This window comes from Periophthalmus magnuspinnatus, chromosome 11, assembly GCF_009829125.3.
Source record: "Periophthalmus magnuspinnatus isolate fPerMag1 chromosome 11, fPerMag1.2.pri, whole genome shotgun sequence".
Classification (NCBI taxonomy): Eukaryota; Metazoa; Chordata; class Actinopteri; order Gobiiformes; family Gobiidae; genus Periophthalmus; species Periophthalmus magnuspinnatus.
The window spans coordinates 29,110,056-29,135,412 of record NC_047136.2 but is presented as its reverse complement, the minus strand read 5'-3'; the positions used below and the strand labels follow the sequence as shown (position 1 = coordinate 29,135,412).

The 25,357-nt window shown below is 45.7% G+C and overlaps 3 protein-coding genes across 3 annotated transcripts in view; 1 reads left to right on the top strand and 2 right to left on the bottom strand.

Moving 5' to 3' along the window:
- Positions 1-23,464, bottom strand: part of LOC117378631 (proteasome subunit beta type-7-like) — a 273,780-nt gene extending 250,316 nt beyond the window's left edge. The window contains exon 1 of the mRNA XM_055225130.1: positions 23,452-23,464. The gene's annotated coding sequence lies outside the window, so the exon portion shown is untranslated. The remainder of the gene's footprint in view (positions 1-23,451) is intronic.
- LOC117378372 (histone-lysine N-methyltransferase, H3 lysine-79 specific-like) lies at positions 4,511-8,972 on the top strand. The gene is made up of 3 exons (XM_033974959.2): positions 4,511-4,949; positions 5,151-5,198; positions 6,060-8,972. Exons 1-3 carry the CDS (start codon positions 4,691-4,693, stop codon positions 7,508-7,510), a joined length of 1,758 nt encoding a protein of 585 aa, XP_033830850.2. The 5' UTR covers positions 4,511-4,690; the 3' UTR covers positions 7,511-8,972.
- Positions 12,015-25,189, bottom strand: rfx5 (regulatory factor X, 5). The gene is made up of 11 exons (XM_033975860.2): positions 25,153-25,189; positions 22,344-22,463; positions 22,208-22,241; positions 22,026-22,108; positions 21,159-21,281; positions 19,931-20,047; positions 19,393-19,471; positions 19,043-19,241; positions 16,929-17,011; positions 15,897-15,989; positions 12,015-14,755 (listed from the first exon to the last, which is right to left on the bottom strand). The coding sequence occupies exons 2-11, from the start codon at positions 22,439-22,441 to the stop codon at positions 13,784-13,786; spliced, it is 1,881 nt and encodes a 626-aa protein (XP_033831751.1). The 5' UTR covers positions 22,442-22,463; positions 25,153-25,189; the 3' UTR covers positions 12,015-13,783.
- Between the last annotated feature and the right edge of the window lie 168 nt (positions 25,190-25,357).

Genomic DNA, 25,357 nt, shown 5'->3' with positions numbered 1-25,357 from the left:
TCCACTATCGACCATCTCACTAACCCTGTTCTTAACAACTCCAAACTCCCTCCCACTGACTCCCTTTGTGAGCAGTTTGCAGACCACTTCATGGGAAAGATAAACAAAATCAGATGTGACATTTTATCTAACCAAACCACTGTTTTTAACACATCTGATTGTTTGTCTTTACCAGAGGAAACACTGGACAGCTTTGTCCTGGTTAATGCTGAGAGGCTTGATGAAGTTTTCTCCTCAGTGAGACCCACCACATGTCTTGTTGACCCCATTCCAACACGGTTCTTCAAGTCATTTTATGAATCTTTTAGAGACGAGCTTTTAAACATGATGAACTACTCTCTTCAGACAGGGGTCTTTCCCACTGCTTTTAAAGCTGCAGTGGTGAGGCCCCTGCTGAAGAAGAGCAATTTAGATTTTAATGATTTTAACAATTACAGACCAGTGTCTAACTTACCATTTTTAAGCAAAATTTTAGAAAAACTTGTTTTTACCCAGCTTAATTATTTTTTAAACACACAGAACATTCTTGAAGAATGTCAGTCTGGTTTTAGAGTAAACCACAGTACAGAGACAGCCTTGACAAAGATTTTAAATGATTTTAGACTAAATTATGATTCTAAACAGGTGACAGTGTTGGTTCTACTGGATCTAAGCGCTGCCTTTGATACAGTAGACCACACTATTCTTTTAAACAGACTCAAACACCTGGTCGGCCTCTCTGGTACTGTACACAAATGGTTTACTTCCTACCTCACAGACAGGACATTTATGGTAAGCTTAGACACCTACTCCTCTCAGGTTCATAAAATCACATGTGGTGTGCCCCAGGGTTCCATTTTAGGTCCTATACTTTTTAACCTGTACATGCTCCCTCTTGGTGATGTCATCAGGAGACATGGAATCAGCTTCCACAGCTATGCAGATGATACACAGCTTTACATCTCCATGTCTCCTGATGACACCAGCCCAGTGGATGCTCTTTTTAACTGTATTTTAGACATCAAATCCTGGATGGCAGAAAACTTCCTCCAGCTTAACCAGGACAAAACTGAGGTTTTAATCATCGGTCCTGAGGCCCAGAGAGAGAAACTTTTACCCAAATTACAGTCACAGTCTTTTAATCCATCATCACAAGTAAGAAACCTGGGCGTTATTTTTGACTCTGAGCTGACTTTTATTCCACACATTAAAAACATCACAAAAATTGTTTTTTACCATTTGAAAAACATAGCCAGAGTCCGTCCCATTCTCTCTCGGGCCAACACAGAGACGCTGATGCATGCTTTTATCACCAGTCGTATAGACTACTGTAATGCCCTGCTCTCTGGTCTTCCCAAAAAGGCGATTTCAGGTCTACAATTATTACAAAATTCAGCAGCACGTGTCCTGACTAAGACCAGGGGGCGGGACCACATTACACCGGTATTAGAATCCCTGCATTGGCTCCCTGTGTGTTTCAGGATCGATTTTAAAGTTCTTTTACTGGTTTTTAAATGTCTTAATGGTCTTGGGCCTTCTTATCTTACAGAACTGCTTTTATCCTATGAACCCTCGCGGCCCCTGCGCTCCTCCGGCAGCAGGCTCCTAGTCATCCCCAAAGTCAGGACACACACGCATGGAGAGGCCTCTTTCCAGTTTTATGGCCCCCGTCTATGGAACAGCCTGCCGGAGGACCTCAGGGCCGCAGAGAACATTCAGGTTTTTAAAAGCAGGCTCAAGACCCATCTTTTTAGCATAGCTTTTGATTAGTATTTATCATTTTAGTTTACTTCTCTATTTATTTAGTCTTATTTAGGCTGGCTAGTGTGTTTATGTTTTACTTATGTTTTATTTACTTGTTTAGTTTTGACTTATTTTATTATTTATTGATTATTTTATTATTTATTGATTATTTATTTTATTATTTATTGACTTATTTATTAGTTTTGACTTATTTTATTATTTTTAATCATTTTAGATTTGCCAGTATTTCCTCTGAGGAGCCCTCTGCACCGGGAGCTGTGGTTGGCTGTGGCTGCTGGGCCCTGGCTCGTGGGCCCTGGAGGTTTGGTCTTGACCTCATCTCTTCTCTGGGCCCTGGGCTGGTGTCCTGTGGCTGTGGGTGACCCTGTTCCTGGTGCAGATGGTTCCTCTGGTGGCGCTCTCTCATCTGGTTCATCTTTATCCAGCCTGTTCCACTTAAAAAATATTTTAAATGAAACTGAGGTATTTTAACATGTGTTGAGGTGGGGGGTGGGAGTGTGTGTTGGGGTGGGGGGTTGTTTGGTTATGATTATTGATGTGTTGGGGTTGGGTTGTTGGGCTGTCGGGTGGCTGGGTGGGTTTGGTGGGTGGGACTGATTTTAATGCTTTGTAAAGCACTTTGTCTTACTTTTTTTTGTATGAAAAGTGCTATATAAATAAAGTTTGATTTGATTTGATTTGATTAATATACTCTCATGGTCCGGAGCGTCTCTGGAGCGTCTCTAGAGCGTTTCTGGGGCGAGGGAGAGAGGGACGCAGATGGGACGCAGACGGATGAAGACGGACGCAGGTGAAACGCGGATGGGACGTACCCGTGATAAAGTGCGCGCTGCAGACCCTCCGGTTGGGCCCCGGGTTGGTCTTGAGCAGGTCCCAGCGCCGCGCCGCTTTAATCCAGAGCGTGCGTTGTGTGGGGTCTGCAGGGAAACGGTAGAAATGCAGCCCGTGGAGCGTCCCCGCGGCCGCGCCGCGTCGGTCACTCCGGTTCTTGCAAAAATTGACGCAACACGACATTTTTCGAGTTTTCGAAGTCTTCACTTTTTACATCGTCCACCATTACTTGAGCGACGGCGCATGCGCCGTGGCCCGCGCACATTAAAAGCCACGAAACAGCGCCGCAATGTGTCAGGGCCAGATATTACACACTGTTGAATGCGCGAAGCCACAAAACCACAATCAAAGCAGGTCTACATCAGGTCTAAACCAGGAATAAACCAGGTCTACATCAGGTCTAAACCAGGAATAAACCAGGTCTACATCAGGTCTAAACCAGGAATAAACCAGGTCTACATCAGGTCTAAACCAGGAATAAACCAGGTCTACATCAGGTCTAAACCAGGAATAAACCAGGTCTACATCAGGTCTAAAGCACGTCTAAAACGGGTCTAAACCAGGCCTAAATCAGGACTAAACCACGACTAAACCAGGTCTAAACCAGGACTAAATGAGGTCTAAACCAGGACTAAACCAGGACTAAACCAGGATTAAACCAGGGCTTAATCAGGACCAAACCAGGTCGAAATCAGGTCTAAACCAGGTCTAAACCAGGTCTAAACCAGGTCTAAACCAGGTCTAAACCAGGTCTAAACCAGGACTAAACCAGATCTAAACCAGGACTAAACCAGGTCTAAACCAGGTCTAAACCAGGTCTAAACCAGGACTAAACCAGGTCTAAACCAGGTCTAAGCCAGGACTAAGCCAGGACTAAGCCAGGACTAAACCAGGTCTATACCAGGACTAAACCAGGACAAAAGCCAGGCCTAAACCAGGACTACATCAGGACTGAACCAGGGACTAAACCAAGATTAAACCAAAACTAAACCAGATCTTAAACAGGGCTAAACCAGGACTAAAGGGTCTAAACTATGACTAAAGCAGGGACTAAACCAGGATTAAACCAGGGCTAAACTAAAACGAAACTAGGTTTAGACCTGGTTATAGCAGTGGTCCTCCAAGCCAACCCAAAGGTCCGAGGATTGATTCCCACTCTGACCAGGTTCTTCCATTATGTTCTTCGATATATGAGTGTTTGTGGCAGCCTCACTTCTCTCAGTATTTGACAGGGCAGCTGTGGCGACAAAAGTAGCTTTCCATCACCAATTACTATTATGAATAATAATACATCCCTTGTGAGGGACGTAATCCTCTGCATTTGACCCATTTTTCAGTGTCAGGTGCAGTGGGACCCATTTACAGATTTTGAGCTAGTCTTGGTCAGAACCTTAGCTGGAAAATTTGACCTATGGTGCATGTTTAGTCCTGGTTCAGACTATATCCTGAACACATCTCTGAACATTTCTATCCCGATATTCAGCTCCACTTCAGTTAATATTCTATTGAAAAAACAATTGCCCCTCTCTCTGTAACTGCTGCTGTCAGGCTCGTCATTCTGACCTTAAACTGTTCGTATTAACACGCTCTACATGATCCTGGGTTTTTTATTTCACTATTTTGACCCTAAATCAAGATATGAACATTAATATAAGACAAATGAATGCTGCTGTCATGCTTTACAACGTATACTCTCAACAGAAATCTTTAAACGTAAATCATAAATCCAAGCACAATATGCCCCCTTTCAGCGCAGTAAAATAACGCAGCTGTAAATAAAATGCTATTATTTTGAAAGAAAAATCACAGATGTGTTTTAACCTGAAGGGCAGCCGGAAGTGAGGGCGGAAGTGGAGGCGAAAGAGGCGCACTTCTAAAAATGGCGCCGTAAATGTAATTTTGGAAACGTCAACAAAAGGGTCGCTTTTGCGGACGAATTTTACAGTGTATGGGTGTGTAGCAGCCCAAAAGAAGCGAGTAGGGTCTTAACCAGGACTAAACCAGGACTAAACCAGGTATAGACCAGGTATAAATCACGACTGTCTCTGGCTTTCTGCGTTTTTCTCAGCTCTTGGTTGTATTTGGAGTTTTTGTATCAATCAACGCAAACCCAGATATGGCTTGTCCCGGGCTGCTGCCGCCTCCTCAGGCCGATTCACGGAACTTCTTCGTCGTCCCAGAGTCTCAGGACGAGCCGCTTGTGGAGCCGCTGGAGGAGCTGCGGAGCTTCGTGAACGCTCGGTTATCTGCGGCCGTGGAGGACATTCTGCTCGCGGTGGGGAAGACCGTGACGAGGTTCCTACACGAATGTCCCCAGCAGAGGATTCAGCAGGTCGGCGTAGAGCTCAAAGAAGAGCCGCCTGGAGCATCTGAAGGTCAGAAACACACAGGGAGGACACCTGACCCACAGGGAGGACACCTGACCCACAGGGAGGACACCTGACCCACAGGGAGGGCATCTGACCCACAGGGAGGGCATCTGACACAGGGATACAGAAGGATGAGATGGGATCTGACACAGTGAGACCGGAGAATGGGAGGGCATCTGACTTGTTCTAATGCTGTGGTTGTTGCAGGTGTGGCAGATCAGCCTTTGGAGCTGGAGCAGAATCAGATCATTGAAGGTAATGCACGTATCTCCTGAGAAGGACACTAGATTCGAACAGGGTTAAAGTCCCACTGCGGGACATTTCATCACATTAGAACAGAGTTACAAAGAGTTTAGAAGGTGAAGGAGGTTTATTGATGGTGCTGGGTGATTATAGTCTCACCAGTCGATCAATCCCAATTTTCAATTCGATCTTCTTCGATCTTACAGAAAACATAGACAGATGGACTTCAGGCATAAAGAGCAGGTGTCAGGATCACTACAGTTTTTATTTTGTGTTGATAGGACCAATAATTCCAGATAAATCCACATTTTAGTTTGTAATGAGTTTGTATATGTTAAGCCTAAAAACACATGTGCGTTATCTGCTATCGGCAGAAACATGTGCGATGTCCGTGCGCTAAATGAGGTCTTAAGTTTCACTCATAAATGGTGCAAAATAATAATTTACTTTCTGTAACTTGGATTATAATGAAAATAAGCACCAGAGGAGATAAAGAGGAGGAAAGGTGAAGAGCTGGATCAGAGGGAGAGCGAGCGGGGCAGACAGCACTGACACAGAGACAGAGGAAAAGAGACACTGCAGTTTTAGTCCCATTATTTAGATTTAAGTCTAAACTCGGGAAACGTGAGGAGACACAAAGAAGAGACGCGTTGTGGCAGTAACTCAGCTTTCACCTAAACAAGAGAGCGCTAAATCCTCTTCAGTACCACGTGCTCTCACTGCCACAGGACTGGCTGTCCACCTGTCCATTAAAATGCCCTTGCCTTATCATCACGATCAACCAAAGTTTAGATCGCGACCTATCGATCTTTCGATTTTTAGCACAGCCCGATTTTGTTGAGTTTTTATCTAATGGTTTGTTTCATGTTGCAGCCACGGGTACAGTGAAGGAGGAGCAGATTCTGGTGAACATCAGCCACACGTTTCTCAAAGAGGAACCAAAAACCTTTTCTCTGGAAGCCCAGTTTCCCCGGGGTGTCTTTAGGGAACAGACACAGGAAGTCAAAACGTTCTCTCTGAGGGGCCAGAAACCGGAGGAGAAATGGCACCTTCAGCTACCTCCCAAAACCCAACCAAACCACAACCAGGACATGGGTCTAAACCAGGACGAGACCCAGAATCAAGGAGTAAACCAGGACCAGACTCAGAACCAGGACTGTGAGGAGAGTGTGGGGTGGGAGTTTGAGGGACTGCCACCTGGAGGCAGAAGTCCAGAACAAACAGAAAATTCATCTCAGGAAGAACAGTCTCTAAAACGAGAAACTGCAAGCCTGAATCTGAACCTCGCCACGGTGAACCTGGGCCCAAAGTTGCAAGTCAACGGCGTGATGTTAAATCTTGTCACATTAAATGAGCCAACGCTAAACCCTGTCGCGCAGGATTCAGACGACAACGTGACAGAGAACTCATCTGACTTCAGCGACTCTGAAACTGAGTGTGTGAAACCTGTATCTGTAGAGCAATCTTTAAATGCAGCTACACAGTGTAATGATGTCATAAAGATGCCGACTGCAGAGAGGGGCGGGGCCAGGCTGGAAAAGAGGCAGAGACATAAAAGTGACACGCCAAGGAAGCGCAGGAAGGCAGTAGCAAGGAAGGAGGGTGGGGCTGAAGTGAACCACGCCTCCTCCACCTGTAAAATGTTTGATTTGCTGCAGAAAGTGAAGACCACCTGCGTGACTCCGCCCTGCATGACTCCGCCCTGCGTGACGCCACCCTGCACGACTCCGCCCTGCGCGACGCCGCCCTGCGTGAATTTGCCCTGCACGACTCCGTCCTGTGCAACTACACCCTGTATGACTCTGCCCTACACGTCTCCACCCTGCCCCATCTGTGGGAAACGCCTCAAGCATAAAACCAGTCTTACCCGACACATAAAGGGGCACCAGAGCCATGACAGAAAAGAGGAGGAGAAAGGGAGGGACAAGACGAGAGGTGGAGGGGAGGAGATCAAGAAAGCAGAGGAGAAAAGGAGGGAGAGAGTACAGAGGAGAAGGAAAATGAAGGAGGAGAGAAGGAGAGATGTGACAAGAGGGGAAAAGGAGAGAGAGAAAGGGAGGGTGAGAGTGCAGGGGAGTGACAAGAAGAGAAAGACGAGGGAAAAGGAGAGAGACAGGAAAGGGCGAAGAGAAGTAGAGGAGAGGAAGAAAGGGGGAGAGAGAACAGAGGAGAGGAAGAAAGGGGGAGAGAGAGGAGAGGAGATGACAAATGGGGGAGAGCGAGTAGAAGAGAGAGAGAGGGAGGAGGAGAGGAGCCGAAAGAGGCAGAGGATGGAAACTGATACTGACACAGACCAAACCAGGGACTCCTCTGATGAAAACTGAAAACTGCATAGTCCTAGTTCAGTCCTGGTTTAGTTCTAGCTCAGTCCTGGTTTTAGTTTTGGTTTAGACCCGGTTTAGTCCTGGTTTAGTCCTGGTTTAGTCCTGGTTTAGTCCTGGTTTAGTCCTGGTTTAGACCTGGTTTAGTCCCGGTTTAGACTTTTAGACTTGTTTTAGACCTGTTTTAGACCTGGTTTAGTCCTGGTTTGATCCTGGTATAGACATGGTTTAGTTCTGGTTTAGTCCCGCTTTAGTCCCGCTTTAGTCCCGCTTTAGACCCGGTTTAGACCCGGTTTAGACCCGGTTTAGACCCGGTTTAGACCCGGTTTAGACCCGGTTTAGACCCGGTTTACACCTGGTTTACACCTGGTTTAGACCTGGTTTAGCCCTGGTTTAGACCTGGTTTAGTCCTGGTTTAGTCCTGGTTTAGACCTGGTTTAGACCTGGTTTAGCCCTGGTTTGATCCTGGCATAGACATGGTTTAGTCCCGGTTTAGTCCTGGTTTATTTCTGATGCCATCACACTGTCACTGTCCAAAAGTTTACATGTTTTAAATTTTACATCATTTTAAACATGATTTCAACAAACTGATATTAGGAGTTTTGGCCCAATGTACCACATGGTTGCTAGGTAAGAGTTATGGAATTGCCTGTGAATAAAATGTGTGGAATTTTGTACATTTTTACAGAATTCTTTTAAAGCAAACATACTGTGCTTGTGTATTTTAAATCACAATATTTATCAAACGATTTGAAGCAAAATCCACTTTTCAGAGCTTTTAACCATGTTACAGTTGTTTCCGCTCAACAGTAACTCAACTGAAGTTGTATTTGGAGCGATTTGTGCATATTTGAGTAATCTTTAATCGCTTATTTTCAAGACGCCATATTGTAGATCAACTCCTGTTTTCACCACCATACGCCCACTACTCTCACTACTTCATTCTCCAATTTAATTTTCTTTGATGATACATAGGATTTGGTAGCTGTCAGCTCTTATGGACAGCTGCACATCACACTAGCAAGCAGATTTTTTTTCATTTGTGCCAAAATGACTACTGTAAGGTATTTTTTAACAATGTAATACTACCCCAGATGCCTGTAGCCCTACTCACCAAAGACCCCCACCCTGAGAGGGTCATAAGCAATCTACAGCACTGGGGCCAAGAAGATAACATCTAGGACCAGGGCCACTTCTTATCTGTGGCCCTGTTCACCAAGGACTGAGTACCCCCCCATCCTGTGAGGGTCATAAAACAATGAGATTGATTGACTTAAAAACGCACATTCAGGGATTTTGCCAAAAAGGTTTTTAATGTGTAACCACATGTTGCCGAGAGGAAGACCCGCCTCACACACTGGGAGGCCTATAAAAGCTGGAAACACAAACATCTCAGGACTCTCTTCCTATCCTTTCCTGAGAGTCCGGTGCTTCATTGTTAACTTTACCTGTGATGAACTCATTAAACCCTTCTGACTTATATTTCAGTCTCTTAGTCCTCTTTGACGCTTCCATCAGAAACGAACATTTCTTACACTACGGAACGCTGCCGAAACCTGCGAGTGTCACCGATTAAAAAAATAAAACTGGAGAAGGAAGTGCGTACGTCATAGTGAGCGTGTACGCCAAAGTGGGCGTGTCACAGTGGGCGTGTACGTCAAAATGGGCATGTATGTCACAGTGGATGCGTAAGTCACAGTGGATGTGTACGTCACAGTGGGGGTGTATGTCACAGTGGGCTGTGCACCAGTGGAAGTGAAAATGGGGTAGATCAAAGCAAAACACAGGAACACAGAATAAAGATTACTCAAACATGAATCACTCTAAATAAAACTTGAGAGGGAAAATGAGATGGAAAAATCTATAATACTAACTTGAAAAGGACCAAGTTAAATCAGACTTATTGTTTGCACAATAAGTCTGATTTAACTTGGTATAAATATCAGTTGTACCACAGTGAAGCGAAATGTATTTGTGAAGTTTTAAGTCATATGTGAGTGGTGTCTTGCCCGGGGACACAACTCAAACAAAAGTGCCAGGAGACAAAATGGTGCTTGCGTATTCTTTTATTACAGCGATGAAAATATGAAAAACCAAAACCAGGGACAAACTGGCCCCCGAAAGTGTCTCTGATAAAGTGCAAAATGACGGCACAAAACCAGCTCAAGTTTAACATGTCTTTTTTTTTTTTTACAATTTTAAAAACCGACACAAAAACATGCAGAGACGAGACACTGCACAACTTTAAACCAATGAACCGTTTTACATCGGACGGAGGCTCTCTGGGGACAAAACTCACGAATGGCCACAATATGAAGGTTTAATCATGTGAAATATTTGAAATTAAAGCCAAAGGATTAGAGCTATAGAATGTACTTTATCTTATGTCCCCAAAGAGGCTCAAACAAAAACAAAACATTTCAAACTAAACACAAGAAAAAAAAATATCTAAAAAAATATTTGGGTAAAATTATAAAGAATCAATCAAAGGAAGCAAAGGAGAGAGGGAAGGAGATGAGGAAAGGAGGGAGGAGATGAAGAGACATGGAGGGAAGGAGACTAGGAGGTTAAGGAGGAGAGAGGAGACAAGGAAAGGAGGAAGGAGACGTGAAGAAAGGAGACAAGCAGGTAAAGGAGGAAGGAAAGAAATGCCAGAAGACATGAGGAAGTAAAGGGGAAAGGAGAGGAGATGAGAGGAGTTGAGGAAGGAGGACACAAGGAGTGGAGATAAGAGGAAAGGAGGAAGGAGACAAAGAGATAAAGGACGGAGGAGGTAAAGGAGGAGGGAGGACCCGAGCTCTGATCCGATTCCATCTTTGACCCGTTTAAGTTTCACAGTGATTTACCTTCAGCCTCCAGCAGTCGGTAAGAACCATGGGTAATGTACTCCAGAGTTAGTCCTGGTTTAGACCCGTTTTTAGTCCTGGTTAAGTCCTGGTTTAGATCAATTTGGATTCTGGTTTTAGTCTTGTTTTAGTCCTGGCTTAGACCTGGTATTGTCTTAGTTTTAGTGGTGGTTTTGTCCTGGTTTAGACCATTTTTGTTTTGGTTTAGACCTGGTTTCGTCCTAGTTTAGTGCTGCTTTTTACCTGGCATAGTCTTTTTTATAGTCCTGCATTAGTCCTGCTTTAATCCTGGTTTAGTCCTGGTCTAGTCCTGCTTTAGTCCTGGTTTAGTCCTGGTTTAGTCCTGGTTTAGTCCTGGTCTAGTCCTGGTCTAGTCCTGGTTCAGTCCTGGTTCAGTCCTGGTTCAGTCCTGGTTTAGTCCTGGTTCAGTCCTAGTTTAAAAGCTCAATTCAAACTCACTTTCATGTTTCCCTTTCACCCATAAAAAAATAAAAAAATAAAATAAAAATAAATCACTCGACTCCAAATTACATTTCTGAACAAATTAAATAAAAATTGTAAAAATATTCTTGTTTGGATTGATTTTAAAGCAGAAATTATTTAAAATTTCCCCAAACAGTCAACTTTTCAACAGTGCAACCTTGATAACTTTTAACACAGGAATTCAAACACACTTTCAAATCTCACTGCATTTTCGGAACTACAGGGAATTATATTTTTATCTTGTCAAATAGAATTAAATAATAATGACATAAATAAAACACATTTCAACAAATCCACAAAAAGTCATTGACAATTAGGCTTTAAAGAGGGAGTATTTTATCTATGGGGCATTAACTGTAGCATAGAACATGTTTAGATCTCCATGTTTCCTTTTATTGTTTTGCTGTATTCACCCAAAACAATGTATAAAACTTATACTTGTTAAGTTTTATAAGTTTCATTTTCATTTCGCCCCTCCATGTGCTCACCGCGCTAAGTCACTTCCCCTTCAGAGTGACATCACAACACAATCAGCTGCATCCACTAATGAAACTACTGCAGATCGCATCAGGTTCGTTAGTTGTTGTGTACAGTTTTTTTATCATATTTTTGAATATTTATGGAAACTTTCGTGTGGGAGCATGGGTGACGTTCATTGTGCATAATACCCCCTCTTTAAATTTTTAGCACCAACAAAGAAATTTCCAACTGAATTTTAGGATTTGACAAAATTATTAGTGCAAAGATTTGGGGGAATAAATACATTTACATGAAAAAATACAAGATTTTTTTTCTTTTTTAGCTGAAAATGACCAAATCTGTGTCATTTAAAACAGTCGTATCTTGTGTTTTTTGCTGCAGAGTATTGTGCTTCTGGAGATGAAATGTGATTTTTTTTAGTAATTAGAGCATTTGGGTTTGGTGCATTGTGGAGGCTTCAGTAATAACTATGTATTTCTATGTTAATAATGACTATACTTCCACTACACTTCAGTCTTATTCATTAACTATCTCATGATTCTCTGGGATTTTTATTAGAAATGTCCAAAAGTGAAATCCACAAATGTTTTTTTTTTCCCTGATCATTTTATATTTCTCTAACCAAACCACAACATCTGCAGATTAACTACAGACATTTGACCTGCCATCAGTCTAACACTACAAGGATACAGGAGGAAGGGAAGGTATCTGACACACAGGGAGACAGGAGGAGGGAGGGCATCTGACACAGGGATACAGAAGGAGGGAGGGCATCTGACACACAGGGAGACAGGAGGAGGGAGGGCGTCTGACACACAGGGAGACAGGAGGAGGGAGGGCATCTGACACACAGGGAGACAGGAGGAAGGGAGGGTATCTGACACACAGGGAGACAGGAGGGAGGGCATCTGACACACAGGGAGACAGGAGGGAGGGCATCTGACACAGGGATACAGGAGGAAGGGAGGGCATCTGACACACAGGGAGACAGGAGGAGGGAGGGCATCTGACACACAGGGATACAGGAGGAAGGGAGGGCATCTGACACAGGGATACAGGAGGAAGGGAGGGCATCTGACACACAGGGAGACAGGAGGAGGGAGGGCATCTGACACACAGGAATACAGGAGGAGGGAGGGTATCTGACACACAGGGAGACAGGAGGAGGGAGGGCATCTGACACACAGGGATACAGGAGGAGGGAGGGTATCTGACACACAGGGAGACAGGAGGAGGGAGGGCATCTGACACACAGGGATACAGGAGGAGGGAGGGTATCTGACACACAGGGAGACAGGAGGAGGGAGGGCATCTGAAACACAGGGATACAGGAGGAGGGAGGGCATCTGACTCACAGGGAGACAGGAGGGAGGGCATCTGACACACAGGGAGACAGGAGGAGGGAGGGCATCTGACACACAGGGATACAGGAGGAGGGAGGGCATCTGACACACAGGGAGACAGGAGGAGGGAGGGCATCTGACACACAGGGATACAGGAGGAGGGAGGGCATCTGAGTTAAACAGTTTTAAATCTTTGTAATGTGGAATAGTTCATATTTACTTGTGTTAAAATGAATGTTTAAATAATTTATCTCATTCACAAACTTCTAATCACTCTGAGCTTATTGCCTTTTTCACACAAAGAGACAAATCAGGAAGAGCGTCTCTCAAACCCGTAACTGTCAAACCGCACCAAACTGTGCCCATCTGTGCCGAACCGTGCCGAACTGTGCTATGTCCCACTGCACCTTAGAATATGTGTAACATTCAGGGACAGACCGGAAAAACAAAACACGAATACAGAGACTGTTCTGCTCAACTCCTCAAGTCCTGGTTTAGTCCTGGATTAGTCCTGGTACAGTCATGGTACTGTCCTGGTTTAATCCTGGTACAGTCCTGGTTTAATCCTGGTACAGTCCTGGTTTAGTCCTGGTACAGTCCTGGTTTAGTCCTGGTTTAATCCTGGTTTAGTCCTGGTATAATCCTGGTTTAGTCCTGGTTTAATCCTGGTTTAGTCCTGGTTTAGTCCTGGTTTAGTCCTGGTTCAGTCCTGGTTTAGTCCTGGTTTAGTCCTGATTCAGTTCTGGTTTAGTCCTGGTTTAGTCCTGGTTTAGTCCTGGTTTAGTCCTGGTTTAGTCCTGGAGCAGATGAGCAGAGCTGAACATAGAAACAAAATGGGGTCAGCTTCATTCTTCCGTTTTCAGGATTTCCACCAACACCCACCCTACCCCGAGGTTTAACTGTAATATTTTTACTGCAGTAGGTGTACTTCAGCACTGTTACTGCAGTACTGATAATGCAGAAGCTGTACTGTAGTACTGTTACTGTAGTACTGTTACTGCAGTACTGTTACTGTAGTACTGTTACTGCAGTAGTGGTACTGTAGTACTGATACTGCAGTAGTGGTACATGTATTCGTGCTCAGTTCAGACCTCAGAGCCAGAGTCACAGAATGGTGTTTCGTGTCAGTGCTCGTCCGGTTTAGGCCCCTCCCCCTCCGGCTCTGCCCGACTCCCCACGCTAGCTGGGGGCAGATCCAGCTCTACAGGCGTCAGCGTGAGCTCCACTTCCCGCTCAGGGCTGAGGGCGGGGTTGGGGGCGGGGTTAGGGGTTGGGTTAGGGGCTGGGTTAGGGGCTGGGTTTGGCGGCGCAGAGTGCCCGGGTCGTGGCGCTTTCTGGATGACCTCGACCATGTGGCTGGACGGCAGCTCCCAGTTGGGATTCTGGAGTAGGAGGACGGGGCGCGGCGGTTTTTCCGTCTCAATGGCAAGTGGTGCTCCCAGGACCACACTCCTGTCAGGCGGCGCTCCCAGGACCATGCTCCTGTCGGGTGGCAGGTGCCCAAACACGAGCCCCGGGTCCTGGATCAATAGCTCCACCACAGAGGAGCCAGAGACACTTTGGGTGGATGTGGCCTTTTGGATCACACCGCCCGTCACTGAGGTGATGATGGAGGGCGGGGCCTGGGGAGGAAGTGGTGCAGGGGATGTGACCTCCTCAGGGCGGGGCTTCCTAGGGCGTCCTCGTTTGCGCTTGATGGGCGTCGCGGCGTTGGTGGTGAGGGGAGTGTTCTCCAGGCGTCTCTTTACCTTCTGCACGACTGAAGTGTGCGCTGCAGCGGAGGGGGCGGGGCACGCCGGCCCTGAGCTGTTTGGGGCCGGGGCCATCTTCTCTGTTCTCTCGTATGACAAACAGCCCTGAGGCAGGATCATGAGCGGCACTGCCCCCTGCTGCTGTGGCTGCAGTGCAGCCATGGCAATGACCTTGACCCCAGCTCCCCCGGCTGGAGCGTTAGCTGAATTAGCAGGATTAGCCGACGCCGTGGCCCCCGAGGCGTCTTTAGGAGCAAGAGATGGAGGTGACGATCGAACGGAGAGAGAGTCTGGGAGAGAGCTACGCGGCAGGATCGTCGGCAACTTCTTCATGAATGCCTCCACCTGAAACAGAGTGAAGGGAGGGGGAGAGGGGAGAGGTACAAGCTCAGACATCAGTGTTATTCATGTGTGTCACTGTAGTTGAGTTGTGTGTGAGCTGTAGTTGAGTTGTAGTTGAGCTGTAGTTGAGTTGTAGTTGAGCTGTAGTTGAGATGTAGTTGAGTTGTGTGTGAGCTGTAGTTGAGAGTTAGTTGAGCTGTAGTTGAGTTGTGTTTGAGTTGTAGTTGGTTGTACTTGAGCTGTAGTTGTGTTGTAGTGGAGTTGTAGTTGTGTGCTGCACCTGTAGGTGGCGCCCCACGGCCAGATGGGGCTGTATAAGATGTAGTTGAGCTGCAGTTGAGTTGTGTTTGAGCTGTAGTTGTGTGCTGCACCTGTAGGTAGTGCCCCACAGCCGGATGGGGCTGTTTAAGATGTAGTTGAGCTGTAGTTGAGTTGTGTTTGAGCTGTAGAGTTGTGTTTAAGCTGTAGTTGAGTTGTGTCCGTTTCGTAGTTGAGCTGTAGTTGAGTTGTGTTTGAGTTGTGTTTAAGCTGTATTTGAGTTCTAGTTTATTGTAGCTGAGCTGTAGTTGAGTTGTGTTTCGAGTTGCTGTTGACTGTAGTTGAGCTGTAGTTGAGTTGTGTTTGAGCTGTAGTTGTGTGCTGCACCTGTAGGTAGCGCCCCACAGCCGGATGGGGCTGTTTAAGATGTAGTTGAGCTGTAGTTGAGTTGTGTTTGAGCTGTAGAGTTGTGTTTAAGCTGTAGTTGAGTTGTGTTTGAGTTGTAGAGTTGTGTTTAAGCTGTAGTTGAGTTGTGTTTGAGTTGTAGAGTTGTGTTTAAGCTGTAGTTGAGTTGTGTTTGAGTTGTAGTTTAGATGTGTTTAAGCTGTAGTTGAGCTATAGTTGAGTTGTGTGTGAGCTGTAGTTGAGCTATAGTTGAGTTGCGTGTGAGCTGTAGTTGAGTTGTGTTTGAGTTGTAGTTGAGCAGTAGTTGAGTTGTGTCTGTTTTGTAGTTGAGCTGTAGTTGAGTTGTGTTTGAGTTGTGTTTAAGCTGTATTTGAGTTCTAGTTTATTGTAGCTGAGCTGTAGTTGAGTTGTGTTTCGAGTTGCTGTTGACTGTAGTTGAGCTGTAGTTGTGTTGTAGTTGAGTTGTAGTTGTGTGCTGCACCTGTAGGCGGCGCCCCACTGCTGGACGGGCTTGAGGCTCAGACGGTTTGACTCGGTCCTTCAGTGCAGAAACACACGAGTCGCCCGAATCCTTCTGTCAAACAAAAAAAAAAAAAGTATATTTTAAAATGACTGTGTAAGGTATTTTCTTGGATAAACCGGCAGGGCCAGAACTTTATTTTCCTTCTTCAGGTGTCACTGTGGGTGGCTTGGGTCTCTGACTTCTCATTTTTAGCCTTTAACACATAGAGCATTGGCTGGAGCAGAGACTGCTCAAACCCCCACCCCACACAGACGCTTTGGCCTCTGCGTAAAAGCTTGGGTGGACAAGGTCAGATCTGGTGGGATCTCTGTGTGATGAAAGGTTTGGATCCATACATTAGTCAAAATTTTGAGTTTTAAACTCGTAATTAGGATTTTATAACTCCTAATTATGAGTTTTAAAGTCCTAATTATGAGTTTTAATCTCCTAATTATGAGTTTAAAATTTGTAATTAGGAGTTTTAATCTCTTTAATTTCGACTTCCTGTGGGGCTTTTATTTTTTTTCCCTGGCAGAAACGGGCTTCCATATAGATGGTTTAGACCTTCATGATATGTTTTTTGTTTTATTTTTATTATTTTCTGGTTGTTTGATATTGTTTTTCCTTTCATTGTTTGTTCACAACATGTGACATGGTGTGAAAAGGGGGAATTGTAAGGTATTTTCTAGCTGTGCAGCACTACATCAAACTTGACTTACTAATTCTAAGGTAAATAACAGATGCTCACCGGGGGGTGCAGACCTATGGAATGCGTGGGAAATAGTGAAGATGTTGTGCAGACCACAGTGGGATTTATGAAGATGCCATGCAGATTAGAAGAGGGACCCTTCTCATACCCCCCCACACACACACAGATACATTGAGAGACACTATAAAAGCTGTCACAAGCACATCCCAGGACTTTCTTCTATCCTTTCCAGAGAGTCCATTCATTGTTCACTTTACCTGTGTGGAACTCATTAAACCCTTCTGACTTTATGTGTTTTTCACCTTTGGATCTGAGGCAGAGTCCGAGTCCGGTTTAGAGACACCAGAGGTCTTCTTTATCACTTTGTACGGTTTAGCAGGACACCCTGAAACAGAGACCAGAACTGAACCAGGGTCTAGATCAAGACTGAACCAGAAGAAAACCAGGACTAAACAAGGACTAAACGACAACTAAGCCAGAACTAAACTAGGACTAAACAAAGACAAAACTAAGACTAAACTAGAACTAAACCAGGTCTGAACCAGGTCTGAACCAGAACTAAACCAGGTCTGAAACAGGACTAAACTGGGTCTGAAGCATTCTGACATTGAATGTTGGTTTTAACCTGCTCTAAATAATTCTGTTGTTTTTATCTCACTATTATTTGCTAGTATGTGCAGCACTTTGAAAACTGTTTCAGATCTTGTTTATGAAATGTGCTTGTTTGATTAACAACCATTGGGTCTTGTTTCTAAGCACCTGCCCCATGCCAAACTAACAACCTCACTCCTGATTGGCTCTTTGATTCTTATGATTTGTTTCACTCAGATTAACAAATATGTAAATTGCTAAACATTCCTCCATAGACATACATGCAGAACCCTCCAGTGTGATGTCAGTGCAGAGTATAAGTATAAGATCCTCTGGAGGATTGACCCTCAGGAGTGAACGACTGCTCTTTATACTACTGTCTATGTGGGGGACCCGGAAAAGAAAAGAATGAGGAAAGTGGCACAATGAATCTTTAAATTCCGCTTTTATAACAAAGAAGTGGACTGAGGGAGTGTGACGTCACTCACAGCATTTGGCTCCAAAGGCAGCTCATCGAGGTTAGCAGTTATAGTGAATAATCTGGAAGAGAGCCAATCAGGAGCAAGGTTGTTGAAGCTAACGCCCCTTCACGCCAGGGGGCATTGGCTTAGCAATGCTTTCAATCAAACCTCAGAGAAAGAAGGTGCCTAATTGGTCTGTTATTAATGCTCATATCTTGATTTATGGACAAAATAGTGAAATAAAAACCCCAGGATCATGTAGAGTGGGTTAAAACATTTTAAAGTCAAAATGATGAGTCTGACAGCAGAGAGAGGGACCATGTTTTTTCAATAGAAAGTGAAATGGAGCTGATAGATGGAGCAGAATCACACTTCCATGCACACTTCCTGTTTGGAACGCAGCAGCCAGTGAGTTAGTTATGTCCAGAGATGTGTACAAAATATGGTCCCCCACCTACTGGTCTCCATGGAGATGTCTCCCCCTGTGTCGCCCCCTGTGCCGCCCCCTGTGTCGCCCCCCTGTGTCTCCCACTGTGTCTCCCCCTGTGTCTCCCCCTGTGTCTCCCCCTGTGTCTCCCCCTGTGTCCTCCCCGTGTCACCCCCTGTGTCGCCCCCTGTGTCTCCCCCTGTGCCGCCCCCTGTGTCGCCCCCCCGTGTCTCCCACTGTGCCTCCCCCTGTGCCGCCCCCTGTGTCTCCCCGTGTCGGCCGCTGTGTTGGCCGCTGTGTCGGCCCATGTGTCCCTCTGTGTCGCCCACTGTGTCTCCTCCTGTGTCCCCCCCGTGACGCCCCCTGTGTCTCCCCTTGTGTCTCCTCCTATGTCGCCCCCTGTGTCTCCCCCTATGTCTCCCGCTGTGTCTCCCCCTATGTCTAACCCTGTGTCTCCCGCTGTGTCGCCCCCTGTGTCTCCCTCTGTGTTGCCTCCGTGTCTCCCCTTGAGTCGCCCCCTGTGTTGGCCCCTGTGTCGCCCCGTGTCGCCCCTTGTGTCTCCTCCTGTGTCGGCCGCTGTGTCTCTCGCTGTGTCCCCCCCTGAGTCACCCACTGTGTCTCCCCCTGTGTCTCCCACTGTGTCACCCCCTGTGTCTCCCCCTGTGTCACCCCCTGTGTCTCCCCCTGTGTCCCCCCCTGTGTTGCCCCCTGTGTCTCACCTTGTGGTGCCCACTGTGTCCCCCTGGACTACATCAGGACTGAAACAGGACTATAAGAGGACAAAACCAGGACTAAACTTGGACTAAACCAGGGCCAGACCAGGACTAAACCAGGACAGACCACAGTCCATGTAAAATGATTTTGTCTAACCAGGACTAAACCTAGCCTAATCCCCTGGTGTGTCTCCTCCCTTATGTCTCCCCTTGTTGAAGCGTACCTGCCAGTGCGGCGCCCGTCACAAGTTCGGCCTGGGCACAGCGTGGGTTAACGATGTGCTCCTGGATCAGGTAGCGTGCGATCTCCACCACAGTGTCAAAGGAGCGCTTCAAAATCTTTTGCGCCCAATCACAAATCAGCTCACACGCCGCCTCTGTCACCTCGTGTTTGTACGTCTGCACCAGCTCCGTCAGCTCTGACTAAAGAAAGACCAACACTGAGAACTGAGACCTGGACTATGACAGAACTGAACCAAGACTGAACTAGGACTCAATCAGGTCTAAACCAGGACTGAACCAGGACGGAACCAGGTCTAAACCAAGACTGAACCAAGACTCAACTAGGACTCACCGGGTCATTCTTCAAGTCGAGGTTGGGCAGCAGAGGCATGTTCAGCACCGTCTTCCTCCTGATCCCACTGTAACAGTATGTGTCCAGAGAGTCAAGGGCGTACTCTGCACCATCTGCCCTCATCCTCTGCTGCTCTGACCCTCTCCTCTGCTTATCTCTTCTGCTCCTCTGTCCCTCTCCTCTGCTCGTCTGGCCCTCTCCTCCTCTCGTCTGCTCCTCTGCATCCTCTGCTCTGCTCCTCTGCTCTGCTCCTCTGCCCCTTTGCTCCTCTCCTCTGCATCCTCTGCTGCTCTGACCCTCCTGATACTTCACAGATCACACTTTAAACCTATCCAGGAGTATTCACCTCTGAGAGAGACTGAAATCTGAAGCTAATCCAAGAATCCCATGGATTTCAGAACATGTGTGTAGTGATTTAAACTAGCTAGCAGCTTTTACACAGAATAAGACCCCATGGAGACACAAGGAGGGCGTCTGATACACAGGGAGAGAGGAAGGGAATTAGACAAATGGGAAGGACTTCTGGGTGAAAGGATATTTGGACTGGCCTCTTCCTCCCAGTCTTCGGGCTTTGATATTTGGGAAAATGTCTCTGATGATTTTTCCAAAGTTTGCGGCGCTGAGCGGACGATGCTGCAAGTTTTCACAGTGACGCCTGAAAAACACAAAAAACTAAGCCTGAAGGACTGAAGCAGGACTAAAACCAGGATGAAACCAGGACGAAACCAGGACTGAACCAGTGGCTGAACCAGGCCGAAACCAGGGTTGAAGCAGGACTAAACCAGGACTGAACCAGGACTAAACCAGGACTGAACCAGGACTAAACCAGGCCGAAACCAGAACTAAACCAGGACTGAACCAGTGGCTGAACCAGGACATAAACCAGGGCTGAACCCGGACTAAACCAGGACTGAACCAGGGCTAACCGCGGTCTAAACCAGGACTAAACCAGGACTAACCCAGGACTAACCCAGGACTGAACCAGGGCTGAACCAGGACTGAACCAGGACTAAACCAGGACTAAACCAGGATTAAACCAGGACTAAGCCAGGACTAAACCAGGACTGAACCAGGACTAAAGCAGGACGAAACCGGAACTAAACCAGGACTGAACCAGTGGCTGAACCAGGACATAAACCAGGACTGAACCCGAACTAAACCAGGACTGAACCAGGGCTAACCACGGTCTAAACCAGGACTAACCCAGGACTGAACCAGGGCTGAACCAGGACTAAACCAGGACTAAACCAGGACTAAACCAGGATTAAACCAGGACTAAACCAAGACTAAATCAGGACTGAATCAGGACCAAACCAGGACTGAACCAGGACTAAACCAGGACTAAACCAGGACTAAACCAGGATTAAACCAGGACTAAACCAAGACTAAATCAGGACTGAATCAGGACCAAACCAGGACTGAACCAGGACTGAACCAGGACTGAATCAGGGTTGAACCAGGCCTGGAACAGGACTGAATCAGGGCTGAACCAAGGCTAAACCAGGACTAAACCAGATCTAAACCAGGACTAAACCAGGACTAACCACAATCTAAACCAGGACTAAATGAGGACTGAACCAGGGCTAAACCAGGACTAAACCAGGAGGACTAAAAGAGAAAGCAAGGCCAGTCTACAATGGGTCTTGAGTGAGTCTAAACCTGGTCTAACACTTGGTCTAATACTGGGATAAACTCAGTCAAACCCGGTCTAAACCTGGTCTAAAAAGGTTTAAACCAGGTCTAACCCTGCTCTAAACTCGTCTCACTTGTAGGTCTCATAGACATCCTGTTTGGGTAGACAGGTGTCTGAGTGCTCCTCCAGGTGACTCCGGATCCAATTACAGGTGTGAAGCTGGTCGGCTGTGTTCAGAGAGCCACAGTCTCCCCCACTATAAGACACAAGAGAGACAAGAGAGAGGATTTTACTACTACACAGAGACAGACCAGAGCTGAGAGAAGAGAGCTAAAGCTGGTCTGCTGTGTTCAGAGAGCCACAGTTGTGTCCACTGTAGGAGGAAACCTGTGACCTATGGCCTTAACTGTGTATCACAATATAAAAGTCTGTGATAATGACAGAATGGATGATACACTTTAGTACTGCTTAAAGATAGCGTTTATAGTATTTGCTTTCTTCTTTTAAACCAGACATGTCAGACTCAGGCCCGTGGGCCAAATTTGGCCCTCAACAAAGATATTTGTCCCGCAAAGTATAGCGCATGCACCTCTAATACTACGAATCCCAGAATGCTTTGCAAATGTGTTGGCGTTGCCCCACACCATACCATTTTTCAATAAATATTTAGTTTGTGACTTGATCACAGTTTTTAATTTTGGCCCTCTGTGAATTTGAGTTTGACACCCCTGTTTTAGACTATTTAAGTTACCTACAACCACTAACATGTTCCTTGAGAGAACTGAGAGAAGATCACAGACTTGAAGACCACTGATAATTGGTTTATTACACATTTACTGGAGTGGTAGCGCATAGAGTAACCTCACAGTAGAAAAGAAATGAGAGGCGACACCATATGGGAGTACTACAACAGTAATACACTTGTAATACTGATTGTTACACTCCACCCAACAAACTCATATGAAGATATGAATGACATCGTAGTGAAATATGAGCATACCTCTTATCTCCACAGCTGGGGCCTGAGGGCAGCTGAAGGTACAGATACAGTTTGTCATTGTCCGAGAAGCGCTGCACGTCCGTCTAGACCACAGAGAGATGGTAAAATGTGTTCATTATTTGAATTTAATTAAATAATTACTTTCTGTGTAATTTAAGTGATTGAACTAAACAAACACTTACTAAAATCTGCTCTACTTTGGTCTGGACTTGTTTGCTGAAAAAAGACAGACATTTAACTCACTGTGTTATGTGTTTAAAGATGTTAAACTCCAATTTACTGTTTTGTAAATGATTAATTTCTTGGCCCATTTCTTACGAGATGTTGTTTTTGAGCTTCTGCAGGAGCATGCTGGGCTCAGTGTCACCCTCCGGTGGCTCCAGGTCCACTGGATGAGTTGTGCTCTCCTCTGACATGTCTCTGCCCCGGTCACACCATCTGCACCAAACACCAAGATAACCCACACATTTAAAACAGCTGTTCAGTCTGTCATTGCTCACTCTGAAACCAGGGATAAACATTTATAAATCACATTTGAAAACCACAGACTGCATAAAGAAGGAGACTGAGTGAGTATGACATCAACCAGAGCATTTGGCTCGAAATGAAGCTCATCGAGGTTAGCAGTTATAGCAGCTAATCTGCAACCAGGACTAATAATTAGAAATCTGAGCGCAAAACCAAAGAGCCAATGAGGTAAGCCAATTGAACTTAACACCCCTTCCCATCCACACTGCTATTTTAACAGGTGGTGGGCGCTAAACAATGCTGTCAATCAAACCTGTTGCTAACACTAGCGGGAGTGACATCGGGGAAACAAGGTGCCTGATTGTTCTGTTATTAATTCTCATATCTTGATTTAGGGACAAAATTGTGACATAAAAAGCCCAGGATCATTTACAAGAGGTTAAAGCCAACATTTTAAGGTCAGAATGATGAGCCTAAGAGCAGCAGTTACAGAGAGAGAGGCCACGTTTTTCAATGGAAAGTGAATTGCAACCAGAGGCACCACCCATGCTCACTTCCACACATGTTCTTCTGAGGAGGACCTCCTACATTTCAGAGTAAGCAATGACATAAAAACTCAAAGATTCAGTCCCTATATTGTAATACAGTAATTTGGTTATAACCCTGCTCTAATATGATGAAATGTCCCTCAGTGGGTCTTTAATCCTGTTCTAATGTGACGAAATATCCTGCAGTGGAGCTTTAACCCTGTTTTAATGTGATGAGAAGTTCCATAGTGGGGCTTTAACCCTGTTCTAAGGTAGCATCCTCCTAAAACGTACCTGGAGTTGTGTTTTGTTTCATTCATGTGTCAGTTTCAGTAGGCCTACAGATTTAGTCTGTTTCCCTCTGTACAGCTCACAACACTCTGCTACACCTTGTATATCATCAGGTGGTGCATCAGAAATGCTCCTCTGGGTTTTTAAAGTTCATACACCTTCACCATGTTAATCTGGATCATTTCATTTTAAAGACCCTGGTCTGCACAGCTGACACTTTAATGTCCACACTGTTTCCCTCCTCAGCGCACCAGCATTTAGAGTTTTTGTATAAATTAGAGTGGTCAAAAGTATAAAAATTCACATACTAGTGTCTAAAGAAAGTGTTTTTTTATTATCATCATGGTATTAGAATTGGTATTGAGTATTGAGTCTATTCCTTCAAAATCTCTGGGGGTGTGATGCTAACTGTAGGCACTGCTCTGTCTGGAGCTCCTGTTACTCAAGTGAGGTTTTAATCTGAACTTTGTTCTAAGACAATTTGACCACAAAGAACTGACTCAGCTGGGACTACAACAGGCAAGTTGACTTTGTACTGTTCCTCTCACATAACATTACAACTACAACCTAGCTAGCATTAGCCAACAGTTTTGCATTGAGTGGGGGTGTTCAGTATGTATTTCTATGGCGGAATGTTTAGAAGTTACCATGGTGACACAATGCACACGTCAGTAAACACTATCAAGAAAGACTGAAAAATAAAAACAAAGTGTATTTACACCACATATTTTCAGGAGCCTGTGATCGATACGTTCATGGTCCTGTTTAGGAGTTTGATTTTACACAAAAAGATGAGAGAGACTGTTGACTAATGCTTGTGTCTTTAATGTTATGTGAGAGAAACTTAATTAACAGTACAAAATCAGCTCACCTGTTATAGTTCCAGCAGCAAATCAAATTGTGTTAAATTAAATGTCAGATTAGAGTCTAATTTGTCAGATCTTCAGACAGAGCAATGCTCACAGATAGCATCACACCTCCAGGGAATGACATCAGATGCAGAGCACTAATGATGGATGTCCAGACTTAGGTGTAAAACAGGTTGGGGCACACAAATACACCAGCCCCCCTCCTGTGAACAACCACAAACCACAAATCATTACATGTGGTCTTGTGTAGTAAATGCCTCTTTAATTTTAATAAACCATTACTAAATGAGAAGAAAAACATTCCATTAGTTGCGACGTGCCTCTGGTTTTGAGACTTCAGTCACTAAATGAATTGACCGATGCCTTTGTCAGTGTAACTCATCAGGCCCCTGCAACGTGTTCATTTAATTAAACAATATTAAATCTCAGAAACATTTAGTTAGAGCTCCAGAGCACCGGGCTGAGTGCCTGATATCCCCGGAGCTAGCCGCCTGTAGCCGCGCTCCTCCCGCCATGAGTCCGCCGTGACCCGTGTTTACTCCGCGGCTCATGTGCTTTTACTACACACCGGAGCTGTCACAACAAAGCTCCGGGCTAACACAGGCTAACGCGGCAGACAGAGGCGCACCGGGCCAGGACAGAGACAGCTACGGACAGAGAAACAACAGCTGGAGCCGGCACACGCCCTCCCGCTCCCGGGGCCCAGCGCAATAGCCCCAGCCCGCTGTCAGAGCGCTGTGCCCGGCCGCGGCGTCCACCCGCTGTCATAATAGTGGAAGTAGCACAGTAGCTTAGCCGAGGCTAGCTCTCTGAGGCTAGCTCTGCTCTGAAATAGGCTTTTTACAGGTTCCCTCTCGGCGTTTAAAGCGCAGAACCGGCCCGCTCATGTGCTTTAATGTCTGTTTGATTATTACGGGGCCGCTTTTGTGAGTCATTTTGTGGTAATTGATTTATAAAATAAAAAGAAAGTACCTGAGCAGAGATAGAGCAAAAATCCCCTTCAGATCTTTTTGTGATTGGACGGCTTTGTCATGTCTGCCTGACTACAAACCAGAGCCGCGCTCTCATTGGTCAGCTGTCATGGCGCCGGACTGCATCGATTATTATGATTGGCTGCAGGGCGCTGGTCTGCCCAGTTACAGCGCAGATGGCGGTAATCTGCCTAGCAACAGCAAAG